This window comes from Macrotis lagotis, chromosome 3 (genome assembly GCF_037893015.1).
Source record: "Macrotis lagotis isolate mMagLag1 chromosome 3, bilby.v1.9.chrom.fasta, whole genome shotgun sequence".
Lineage (NCBI taxonomy): Eukaryota > Metazoa > Chordata > Mammalia > Peramelemorphia > Peramelidae > Macrotis > Macrotis lagotis.
The window spans coordinates 216,852,308-216,865,594 of NC_133660.1; the positions used below are offsets into that span (position 1 = coordinate 216,852,308).

The 13,287-nt window shown below is 37.6% G+C and overlaps 1 protein-coding gene across 3 annotated transcripts in view; it reads right to left on the reverse strand.

Moving 5' to 3' along the window:
- ABLIM2 (actin binding LIM protein family member 2) overlaps positions 1-13,287 on the reverse strand; it is a 235,014-nt gene that overhangs the window by 162,640 nt on the left and 59,087 nt on the right. For all 3 annotated transcript variants that reach the window (XM_074229842.1, XM_074229840.1, XM_074229841.1), the window contains exons 3-4: positions 11,323-11,506; positions 2,696-2,811 (exon numbers count right to left, since the gene is read on the reverse strand). In XM_074229842.1, the coding sequence (XP_074085943.1) occupies positions 2,696-2,811; positions 11,323-11,506 (300 nt within the window). The remainder of the gene's footprint in view (positions 1-2,695; positions 2,812-11,322; positions 11,507-13,287) is intronic.

A 13,287-nucleotide genomic window follows, 5' to 3' on the forward strand; every position in this document is an offset into this window, starting at 1 on the left:
TTATGCAGAGAGATGTGGCTGAGAGAATGCAAAGCACATTTGGAATCCTGGATTTCTGTCAAGGGACACAACAGGGTTGTCTGCACTCAACCAGTATGCAGCATTCACAGCATTCTCCCAGCCAATCAGTAGTCATGTCTCCCTCCAAGTCCACACAATAAATGGGCTGTCTTTCCCAGTACTATCCCAGGAAGCATAATGCAGAGTAGTTAAAATGTCCATACTCATTGATCAGGGATTCCATTGCTAGGCAAATAACCTACTCCCCCCCCCCCCCCGAAAGAAGGATACAGACAAAACGACTGATTAACAATAAATGTGTGTTTGTGTGTGAGAGAGACAAACAGAGATATAGAGACCGAAATAGAAATATAGAAACAGAGAGATGGAGTGGGGTGGGGGGAGAGAGAGAGAACTAGAAATAAAGCAGATGCCCATTGATGAAGAGTGGAACAAATTATGTTTCATAAATGTAAAGGAATATTATTTTGACATAAAGAGCATGAGGAATGCAAAGAAGCATGAAAAGGTTTAAAGGAATTGATGCAAAGTGAAGTAAGCAAGGTCAGAGGAAAATAGAACACTAATTATGAAACAACTGAAACCAAATGTAAAAAATTATGAAGAGTAATTCTGGCTCCAAAGAAGAGATATGAGGAGATAACTTACTCTAATTTGTGGAAGTCAGGCTTTTAAATTGTTTGATTTCAATGTTTTTTGTACTTTTTCCTTTAAAAAAATTTTTTTTGCTATAAGGAATGGATTTCTTGGAAGGGTACAGAGGGAAATCTATGTGAAGTTAAAAAGCAAAAGTTATGATAAAAATTCACTTTAAAAAGGAAACAGAATCAAGTTCATTTAAACTGATCCAGGAGAAGTAGAGAAATCTTGGTTTGAAGCTAGTTAAATATACTTTTTCTGTGACTTTTTTTCTTGTCAATATATTAATCTTCTATCAAATCCTAGTACACATCATGGAGTGGGGTTGAGGCTGAGCTCTTGAAAACTAAGCCAGTGAACTGAAATTTCTGACTATACTGGACATGCTAGAATAGCTTATAGAACAGGTCACCCAATGGATTCTATGTCTGTCCTTTAAGTACCATGCCTGCTTCAGAGAGGCTCCACGCTGGGTTGTCCAGAAGCTGTAGAGGGGTTATGATCAGCACCTGAAGGAAGGAGTGGGTAAAGGGTGGTAAACTCATATTGATGAAGCAGAAGCTCCTTGGAGGTTTGAAGGAGTCTCACTATTTCAACACAAAGACCCCATTATTTTTCAGTATTGGGGACAGATTCCCCACCTTAATAGAGCATTTTTCATGAGCTGCTGTGTCTAACACAAGTCATAGTAATAGCTAGCTTTTATACAGTTATACAAGGTTTATACATGTCTGCAAAGCACCTCACAATAACACTGGGAAGTAGGTACTATTGCCATTTTTATTTTACCAATGAGGAAACTGAGTCAGGCAGAATTTAAATAACTTACCCAGGTTCATACAGATCCTAAGTCTCAGAGAGGGCATTGGAACTAGAGGCTTCCTGACTCTGGGTTCAGTGCTCTATCTACTGGTCATTTGGCTGCCATGCTTTGGGACAGTGACCCGGAGAAACCAGCCCTCTGGGGATGAGTTTCTCTGTGACTGACTAGACTGACCCTCAATAATAGTTATATAGTCAGTCTATTAACAAGGCACTGCTTGAAGCCTCCTTAGGTAAGGAAGATCTGCCAGTTGATGAGCAATTATTCAGCTGTCAGCTATGCTAAGGGCTAGAAATATAAAGAAAGGCTAAATGCAAGTTTCTGATCTCAAGGAACTCACAGTATCAGGGGAGGGATGGTGGATAGCATGCAAATAATGCAAAGTGAAGTAAGCAAGGCAGGAGTAAAGAATATACTCAATGACAACAACGTAAATACAAAGAACAATAATTGTGAAACAATTGGATATAAATGTTACAAAATTATAAAGAATAACCTCGACAAGACATACAGGATAAATTGGAGGTGATTTTAGAGGGAAGGCTAACTTAGATTAAAGAAAACTAGGAAAGGCTTCTGTTAGAAGGTATAATTTTGGCTGAGACTTGAAGGAAGCCAGAGTAAGAGGTAAGGAAGGTGAGAGTTTCAGACCATGGGGATGGCAGGGGAAAAGTATCCTATGTGGGGAGATGCAATATCTTATGACAGGAAAAGCAAGGAATGGATCCAAGAGTATCCAGAGAGAAGTAAAAAACTGGAAAAGGATCTGGGGGGTCAGGTTATAAAGGGCTTTAAAAGTCACATAGTGGATTTTACATTTGATTCTGAAGGCAATGGGGAGTCCTTGGAATTTACTGAATAGGAGGGTAAAGTTGTTAAATGTACTCTTTAAAAGGCATTTGACACAGCTAGGTGGCTCAGTGGATAGAGCATTGGTCCTGGAATTCAAATCTGTCCTCAGACAATAATTACCTAGCTGTGTGGCCTTGGGCAAGCCACTTAACCCCATTGCCTTGCAAAAAAACTAAAAAAAAGGCATTTGACAGTTGAGTAGTGGATGAACTGAATTGATGCCCTCTTCCCTGCCTTGGAGAATTTAGCCTTGAGGAAGTCTTTGGAAGGGAAGTTAGTGGCAGTGATAACTCAGGAACTGCCTTGGAAGCCTGCAGAGGAGGTGGCTTGGCAGGGTCTTCTTCCTACTTGCATACTTACTCCGAAGTCCTTGAAGTAGATAGGAGCTCCCGCTGGTAGTTGGGGGCAGGGAACACTTTTGGCAGATACACTCCTTCCCATTAAAGGTCACCCGGTCACCAGGAGGAAAAGGCAATCTGTAGCAAGGAAATCAAATCAGCCCTCATTAGGAACCAAGTTGCCACTGCCCAAATGAATAGAACTTTCTCATGTAAATAGAAATCTCTGTGGATAAACCCTCACATGTGTTTCCCTTACAGTTTACTTTCAGACTACTTTCACATCCTCTGACTCATTTGGAAATAATAGCTTTCATTTATATAACTAACACCTCATAGCATAGGATTCCTAAATTGGGGTCTGTGAACTTCCTTTTTAAAAAAGTGTGATAACTTTATTTCAGTACAATTGCCTTCCTCTGTATTCCTCTGCATTGTCTTTTGTGCACTTAAAAACATTATTCTGAGATGTTCAGTTTTACCAAGCTGTCAAAAAAGGGTCCATGACAAACAAACAAAAAAAAATAAGAGACCCCACTACTGGGAGTAAACAAAGCACCTTTCTTATATCTCTCCCATGAAAAGTGAGGGGTGTCAAAAGCTCAGACATTTTTGGCCATTTTCCTACTACTAAGAAGTTGCACACACACACACACACACACACACACACACACACACACACACACTCACACACAAACACACTTCCATAAGGCTACATCAGTCACATATTACATGTAAGACTTAAAGAGACTTTAAAACACAGAACTAAAAGGGATTCTGGATCATTGATCAACAATGTTAAAAGATACCTTAGAATATAGAATGTGAGAGGTGGAGGAAATTTTAGAGGAGGTTGTTTAGTCTAAGCACATATTTTCCAGAAGAAGATTATGGGGCTCAAAGAAGTCAGGGATCTGGTTATTGCCAATTATAACTAGAGATTTTTTCTCTTCTTTTTTTTTGTTCTCTCCTTTGTCTTCCTTTACTGGTATTCTTCCACTCAATTCAATTCAAAGATTTTAAGTGTCTACAGGGTATAAAGTCCTGTGTTAGGCAGCTTTAAATAAAGTATACTTGGGGCTGCTAGGTCACACAGTGGATAGAGCACTGACTGTGGAGTCAGGAATACCAGAGTTCAAATCTGGCCTCAGGCATTTAATAATTACCTAGCTGTGTGACCTTGGGCAAGCCACTTAAAAAAACTAAATAAAGCATACTTTAAATAAAGAGAAAAGAGAATTTCAGGCAAAGATGGAGGGAACTGTTCTTGAACAGGCTCCTAAACAGGGTTGGCAGTTATAGGAATGGAGCAGATACTAATGGGGAATAGTCTAAGGGTTTCCCTCCTCTACTATTCCCCAAGTTCCCCATAAGGCTAGCAGCTCCAAGATCTAAAAGCCTACTCTGACTTCTGGCACTCACTCATTCAGATCTAAAACTTACCTAGAGTTTAAGACAAATTGCTGATATGGTACTAGGAGGAGATTTCCCTATCCTCTAAGAAAGGCAGTAGGGTAGCCTATAACAGAGTTATCAAACATTGGCCTTCTGGGCATATTAAGGTTGGCAACACTCCCTAGTACCTTTAGAACCAGATTAAAATGTAACTGGGAAATATTTAACAAAACTTTTAAAAAATACAATAGACTACAGATAATGAGAATATGTGATTATCTAAGTCACCCTGCACCAGCAAGGATTCCCTATTTTTAATTGAATTTGACACTACTGGTATGGACTATAGAAATTAGGTTTTAAGTTGCCAAAAAGGAATGAATAATAAAGGGCACAGCCCCAGGAAGCTTATCTCTGTGCTGCAGCCAGCAAGTAGCAGAGGGTAAAGAGTAGGGTATGTATGTAATGCCCAATCTTCAAGTCAGGTGGGGTTTTAGTTCATATCCAAATTAGGGACCAGACTGTGCCAGTCAAAATGGTTTTCATGGGTTCACAATAATATACTAGAGAGATATGTCAAATATACAAATAACTATAGCCACAACAATAAACATTTCTTAAATACCAATTATACTAAGAGCATTTGTTAGCTGCTGAGAAAGATGAAAAGTTTAGCAAAGGCACGTGTTGACTCCAGTGATTCTTACAGCTTGGGAAAGGGGGAGTAACATTCACAGATAATTATAATTTATTATGTTATATGATGCTATAATATTATAGGATATTTATAAAGCAAATTGTTACATGAGGGATGAAAGAAAGATCACTAGTAATAGAGTGTGGAATGACAATTAGAAAAGGATTCTTTAGAGAGGTGAAGTTTGAGTTGAGTTTTAAAGAAAAGACATGAACTCAAAATGGGGGCAGAGAGACAGAGAAAGAGATAGAGATAGAAACAGAGACAGAGACAGTGACAGAGGAAACAGAGACAGAGAAAAAGAAAGACATAGAGAGATAGGGATGGAGAGAGACAGAGAGAGAGAGAGATAGAGACAGAGGCAGAGACAGAAAAAGAAAGAGACAGAAAAGCATGGGGAACATTAAGGCATGATAGTGTGATGTGTTTGGGAGCACAGTTATCTGATATGGCCCAGAAAATGTATGAGGAAGTAACATGATATAAAGGTGAGAAAATATCATAGGGACTATATTATGAAGATGATGAAGAACTTAAAACTTTGTGCAATTAAGTCTCTTGTTAATTTGGGAGATTTGGGAGCAAAGAAAAGGAAGACATCACCAAGTCTGTGCAACAAAAGGAGTATTCTAAAAATTATTTGGAAAATGAATTCTTGGATAACTGGTGGTAGGAAGAGAAAATGATGGATGGGAGAGATTGTAAAGAGAGGGCAATATTCTTAAAGGGAGGGAGAAGATTATGAATGTGGTAAATGGTAGCATAAGAGAGATAATAATATAATCTGAAGGAAGAGCAGATTCATGGAAGAAGATGAAAGAATTCAGTTTTAGATATAGTGAACCTGCAAGCAGATGTCTTATGAGCATTTCGAGATCAGGGTCTAGAGATCAGGAGAGGAATAAGAACTGGAGATATAGATTTGAGAGTGATTTGTTTAGAGATGAAAATTTTTAGAGATGTTTAGAGATGAAGGTAAACCAGATTGGCAATGGAGAGAATGATGACAGGACAAAAGGAGGACAGGAAGAGAAAAGGATCAGGCAAAGACCCTTGGGAAAAAATTTACAGGAGAGAGTCAGAATGATGATGACCCAACAGAAAAACCTGAAAGGTACTTGGAGAAGTAGGAGGAGCAAGAAAGCAGAAAACTGACAGCATTGTCAATAGTGACAAAAGCTGAGGAAGTTTGAAGATGAGAACAAAAAAAAAAGCACATTGAATTTGATGATTAGGTGCTCACTGGTGACTTCTGAGAGTAATTTCAATAAATGCTGGAGAAATAAAATGATTTTATGGGGTTAAGAAGTATCCTGAATTTGGAGTCAATGAACTGGTATTCAAATTTTAGCTGTTCATGTTAACCTCTGGGAGCTGTACAGGGCTGTGCATGTCCTTCTGAAAAATAAGGGAATTAAACTAAATAATCTCTAAGATCCCTTCCAACTCTAAATTCTATGTAATTGGATCCTTCAAGAAAAGACATTTTGAAACACCTGAGTTTAGCTACTGTTTTGTGGAGAAGACAACTTGAGAATTCCTGAGAAACTGAAGCTGTAGTCAGAGAACTAAACTTTCAGAAGGAAGAGTCAATTGATGATTAGAGGTGACTATGGTTGTGACTTTTCTCAAAACTAATATGTTATAAAATATTCATGTATGTCTTTGCATTATGTTATTGTTAACACATCTTACACATGTGTATATTTACACACACATATAAACAGAAATATAAAATGTAAAATAAATGTAAATACATAAATGTAAAATACATACATATATGCATAGACACACACACATAAAACAATATTGCTGGGCTAAGCCTTTCAGACCACAGTTTTAGACTTGAGAGAGAAGAGAAAAATATGAGAAAATGGGTTTCTTTGGTTTTTACATACCAAGATGAAAGATTGGAATTAAGTGATAAAATAGTTTCTACACTTAGGTGAGTTTATGAGGTGATTTCATATCGCATTCCTTGGTTGCTTTTGAACCTGATGTAAAAGGTAAGGGTGTGGGGCATGGTGTCTTTCTGAATATACTTCTTGCTCTCCCTTGGTAACACCCACCAAAGCTTGTCTACACTATTATACTATGATGGGTAATAAGGAAGTGGGTGAATCAAATGTAGACACATTTTTCACCAGGGTGGAGAAATATAAAATTATTGCTAAAGAAGAAGGCAAGGTCAAGTGGAAGTTATTTAAAGGAGGAGACTTGAGCATATTTGTAGACAGATGGAAAGCAGCCAGGTCTCAGGGACAGACTAGAGATCAGAGTCAGAGACAGAGACAAAAATGGAGAAACAGAGACAGAGAGATAGAGAATGATTATAATGTTTCTTTTAATGCTATGATATTTGAGTGGAGGAAGGACAATACTAAATCAGATCAGTGAAAGTTTCATTGCAGAGCTGGCATATGAATTTAGTTTTAAAAGATGAGTAGTTTTCTTCTCATATTACATTCTTCCAGAAAGCACTCCCATATTTTCTTCCTTAAAAATTTAAAATACTGACCAGGATTTCTTTCCTTTTAAACCTATTCCTAAACTCATTTATTCAGAAATTAAGAACTTTGATAATTCCTTAAGAGGGTAGACATCAGGCTACACAACAATGGAACACAGCAGCATAGTCATTTATTTATTCTTTCCACATTTAATTAAATGTTTTATCTAACAGCCTCTAGATTTAACTTTTCTTTGTCATGTTTCTTGTATATACATTTGTATTTCAGAGAATAATTTGGAGCACAAGTATGATCAATTTCTAGTTAAGGTGGGATTTGAGTAGAATTAAAAATAAACTATTGTCTCTGTCTTTATTATTGTTCCCTATTTTTAAAATGTCTTATTGCAGAAGCCTCTCTGTATTTACAGAGGACATATTCTAGAGAAGGGAATTTTATATACATATATATATGCACATATGTATGCTTGTGTGTATGCATGGGTATCTGTATCTATGCCCATATACATACAACACACACACATAATATGTATGTGAGGGATTAGAAGAAGACTGTTGACTTACAGGAAATTCAGGAAAATCCCAGAGAAAAGCATGTGCAAGAGTTTGACTCTTCGTTCTTGTTATTTTCCAACTTTTAAAGATTTCCTTGTGGGGAAGCCATGTTGTCTAGATCTACTCAAAGAGGGAATCTACAAATACTGTCCTCACTTTGTTAGAGGTAGGGGAAAGTCTTCTTTTCGAGACTAAACTATAATGTGCAAATGAAGGATTAGTGTTTTCCTTTGCAAGATCTTTCTTTGTAGTATTAACTAGGATCCAGAGACAAGGTGTCAAAAAGCATGAAATATCTACCAGAAATTTTTATCCTAAGACAGCAATACTCCATATTTCGATAGTAATTCTCATGTTTTCTTCTTCTATACAACAACACTGGGAAGTAGGTAAATTTTGCATCCACAGACTGCAGCTGTTTCCATAAATGGAGGTCAAAAATGGGGAGTTGTGAAAAGCAATGAAGCGATTCATGAAATGTGAATTTCAAAGGTTTCCAAGACAGTCAGATTATAATTGTGGAGATTGCATGTTCCTGGAATAAATTTCAACCATAAAGTGTGTCTGTGTGAAGTGGTGGGGACACAAATTTAGACAGACCTTGCCCCAAGGGAGCTCACAATCCAATGGGAAGGAAAACCATACAAACTACTATGTACAAATTTTTATGGCATAAACTGGGATTAATCTTGGAGGGAAGGCACTAGGATTAAAGAAGAGTCAGAAAGGTTTCTTGTAGAAGTTGCGACTTTAGCTGAGACACCAGGAAAGCTCGGAGGGAGAGGTAAAGAGAAAAGTTCTCCAGGTATGAGGACAACCTAGGAAAATGTTCAGTGTTGTATATGGGAAATATTAAGGAACTTTCAACTATGCTTTTAATTTCTAAGTGAATTTTTCAATTAATGAAAGTTTGTATGAACTTAGGGGACTATCCATGTGACTGGGTCAGAAGGGGTAAAATCTTCAAGGTGATTATATCACTTGTGGGTGGAAAGTGGGGGAGTGGTCTGGAAGGGAGGAAGAATAGACACAAGCATAAAAGGCAATGAACTGAGGGTAGCAGGTTGAGTAAGACAAATGGCAGGCTCACTGTCATACCATATGCCCTGCCTATTTTGTGCATAGCAGGACTGAAGGATACATTGCCTCTTGATCTTGTACTGCCCTCTAACTTGAAACTGCTGCTCCTAGCCCCAATTTCTCAATCTACCTCAGCTCCTTGGAGTTTAAGACTACAAAGAAATTTTAGACCAACCTTCAGTTGGTATACTTGCTAAGATCTGTATTCAGACTCCTCTTTATCACCAGAAACTTACTATCCCATCTCACGCCTCATCCCAATCTTAATGACTATTATGGTTCTCTGGACAGTCAGTTCTCTATGCAAATGCACTGGCTTCTTTTTGTCAACTCCTTGTTTTTGAGTAGTCTGGCAAGGAAATTACTCCATAGATGTAAGGAAACAGAGCTAGGTAGTGCAGTGGATAGAGTGCCAGGCCTGGAGTCAGGAGGATCTGAGTTTAAATTTGACCTCAGATGCTTACTAGCTATTCGACCCTGACAAGTCACTTAACTATATTTTTCTCAGTTTCTTCATCTGGAAAAATGAACTGGAGAAATAAATGGCAAGATCAGTCCAATATCTTTGCCAAGAGATAATAGGTTCATAATAGGTTCCAGAGAGTTGGAAACAACTGAACAGCAACACACTTTCTTATCTTAAAAGGTTTAATTTTTCTGCATAACGGAAATGGTTATACTTTTCATGTCCAGCTCACAGAGTCAGAGGAAGATAATGAATAAGAAATCATTTGAAGACTATACTAGTATTGCTATTTAATGCAAATGAGCAATGTCTTATTTAGAAAGCTAATCAAATTTCTAGATCACCCTTGAAAATACTTGTTTTTATATTTTATTATATATTATATTATATTATATTATATTATATTATATTATATTATAATTTTATTGAGAAAAAATGCCTTCCAGAGAGAGGAAAGAAGACTCTTTCAATGCATTCATCAGCAATATAACTCATGCAATGTTTGCAAAATATTGTTGAAAATATATTTCTAAATATAGTTATAAAGTATTTTACATGCTATCTCACTTAATCTCCAAAACATTTTAGTAAGAGACAGTTTATTATTATCATCATCCCCCATTCCACAGATGAGGAAACTGAGGTTCAGTGAGTTTAAATGATTTATCCAAAGTCATAGCACTACAAAACATCTGAGACAGGATTCAAGCCCAGGTTTTTCTGATTTCAAGTCTAATTCTCCCTCAGATTACTATACCACAATGCAACAATTGACAAAGATCAAACCATACACTCTGGAGGTACTTCATCAGACCACGGCACCCACAGATGGTCAATAAGGATTTATTGAGGCCCTATTGTCTATCTAGTTCCATGCTAGATAATGTGGAGGATGCCAAGGAAGCATAGCCCAAGATTCTGGCCTGCCCTCACATAGGTTACTTCAGTCAGAGGGAAAAACAAAATGTGTCCACATGAAACAACTGAACAATTAGGGCCAAACTGTGAAACTGTTTGTGTGAAGTGGAGAAAGGAAAAAAAAAATCAGTGTGGGTTGGAGTAGTTGGAGGATGTAGGCTACGAGCCAGACCTGCAAATATGGGGAAGATTGAAAGAGGCAGAGGGGAAGAGGGAAAACATCCAAGGCCCTGGAAACAACAGGAGAGGAATTAGCTCATGGGGAGGAAGGACAATGAACTGTCTGACAGGATGGCAGGGATCCCTGTGCCACCCACCTCAGTAACAGCTACCAAAACATTTCTGATCTTCCTGAGAGTGACCTTGAAACTAGGGGCTAAGAGGACACTGAATGTCCAAGACTGACAATGGCTATTGCAGCCAGTGAGGTGGTTGCTATGTGGAATGGCAGAAAGAAGGATAGAGTATATATTTATGTTCAAATTCCCTGAAACCTGGGAAAATCACTTGACCTTTCTGTTTCTCAGTTTCTTTAAACTGAAAAATGAGATAATTCGTATGCTACCTACTCTACAAGATTGTAGTGATGATGAAATAAAATAACGTACATAATAAGATAGTCTGCAAATCATATGGTACTAGATAAATGTAACTTATTCTGAAATGAGGAATATGAAGAAATAAATATTTTTTAATCAAATCTTACTTTTATATTTAGGTTTTCCTAACTCCAACACTAGTTCTCTGTCAACTCCCAGGGACTGCCTCACCACTTAGAGATAGCTATGACTTAAAATTATCTATGGAAATATATAATTTAGTTCAAGTCCCTCAGGTGATCAATGAAACCCAGAAAAGTGAGGCTCTTCGTATCAATCTAGGCCTCTGTTTCCTCATCTGTAAAATGAAGGGATTGGATTTAATGATGTCACAGGTTCCTCCCAGCCCAGAAGGAAAACTTTATATGGAATCCTGGCCCTCACTTTCTTCAGATAATAGAACCAGTGAAAGTTCATCTATATGTAGAATTAAAGAACAAGAAACCCCATTCTGTCATTTGTCACTTACCTACAAACAGCACACACAAAACAGTCTGGGTGATAGGTCTTTCCCAAGGCTGAGACCACCTCTCCCTCGATGAATTGATCACAGCTGAAGCACCGGGTACCATAGAGTCTTTGATAGTCCAAGGTACAAATGTATTCTCCCTGCCTCACGAAAAAGCCACCTTCTGCCAAATCACAGCCACAAGCTACAGAGAAAAGAATGAGAGAATAATTACTTAGGCATCAGGAAAATATAAACAAACTCTGCCCATAAGTCCAAGGATTCAAATGGGGTGGAAGTTGGGAGAAGGTTTTACTGATGGTGTGGGAGGAAGGGACTTCGGCATGGTGACCTAGAAAGGATGTCAGACTTGAAGAGGATGGGTTTGAATCCCTTAGCAGCCATGTTACACTAGGTAATTCAAATAAACTTCCTTAGCCTCAGTTTTCTTATTTGTAAATTGGAAATAATAATATTTTCCCCATTTAATTGTTTCCCCAGCCTCTGTGTACTTCAGTGAAATGACATTTGTTAAATACTTTGATTTGTTAAACATAAGTAGCTAGGTAAGGAAGACTCATCTTCCTGAGTTCAAATCCAGCCTCAAGACATGTGCTGCCTGTGTGACCCTGGGCAAGTCATTTAGCCCTGTTTATCTCAGTTTCCTCAGTAAAATGAGCTGGAGAAGAAAATGGCAAATCACTCCTGACGCCTAGAAAACCCCAAATGGAATCATGAACAAGAAAGCATTTTGAAAAGTAGGAAGAGTTACATAAATGACAACTGTTATCATATTTTAGAAATGTCTCAACCTATCTCAACCCATCTACAGAAAAGCTTGAGGTCTCACATTTGATATGGTGAAAAAAACCATTGATTTATAAAATCTGAAGATCTGGGTTTGAGTTCTCACTGTGCCTCTAGGTGATCTTAATCCAATTAAACCTCTCTAAGGCTCTGTTTATCATCTGTGAAATGGTGATAACACCACTCTGTGCCTACTTCCCAATGGGAGGAAAGAACTTTGAAACCTTAAAGTTCAGAAGAAAAGTAAGCTGCCATTTACTATATCAGAAGATAATTGTAAAGATGAAATAAGATATTGTAGGTAAAGTACTTTGAAAATTACCAAGTGCTTTTCTGTAGTAACATTTTTTTAAAAGAAAATGAAGGGCTCAATTGGATAATGGTAGAACAAACTGGATAATATGAATATAAGGGAATATTTTTACACCATAAGTCATTAAGAATGTGGAGGATTCAGAAAAAGTGGAAAATTACTCATAGGAACTAATGCAATCTGAAGTAAACACATCAAGGAAAACTATGCACAATAAAAGCATAAATCAAACTAAAATGGGACCACATTTTGAGTAACTCTAATGACCCATTTGAGGAAATGTGCCATCTTCCTTTCAGCAGAAAGGTACTGGTGGTGGGGAACTGAATTTTACCTGTGCTTCAATTGATTTTACTATAACCACTTTTCTTTGTTGCAAGGGAGAACTCAATGCGTGGTAGGGGGTGGTAGGGGAGGGATAACTGAAAATGAGCTAGAGGGAAAGGGCATCAATAGAAGGATTTTTTAACATAGTGAAGTGTTCTATAAATGTCACAAATTTACAACCCATAGGTTTTTCCTTCCCATGAAATACCATGACAGAATGCCATTGGCTGGGGAAATTCATTCCCAACCAAGTCAGTAAACAAATGAGTCTACTATTTTCATACTGCATCCTGATGTAAAGTAAGTGTAATCTCCTCAAAGGCTGGGCTTGTTTTTCATTTTACTTTTATATCCCTAGTACCTAATACCTTTCATATCACAGAGACTCCTAATGTTTGCTAGATTAATGCAGAATGAGTGACGTATAAGAAAAACAGAAACAAAAAAAGATGATTTGTCATCAAAAGAGTCTTTGTCACTTGTGCAGTAATGACAGTTAACATTATGGAGAAACTGGAATGGACTGCATTTGGTCAAGC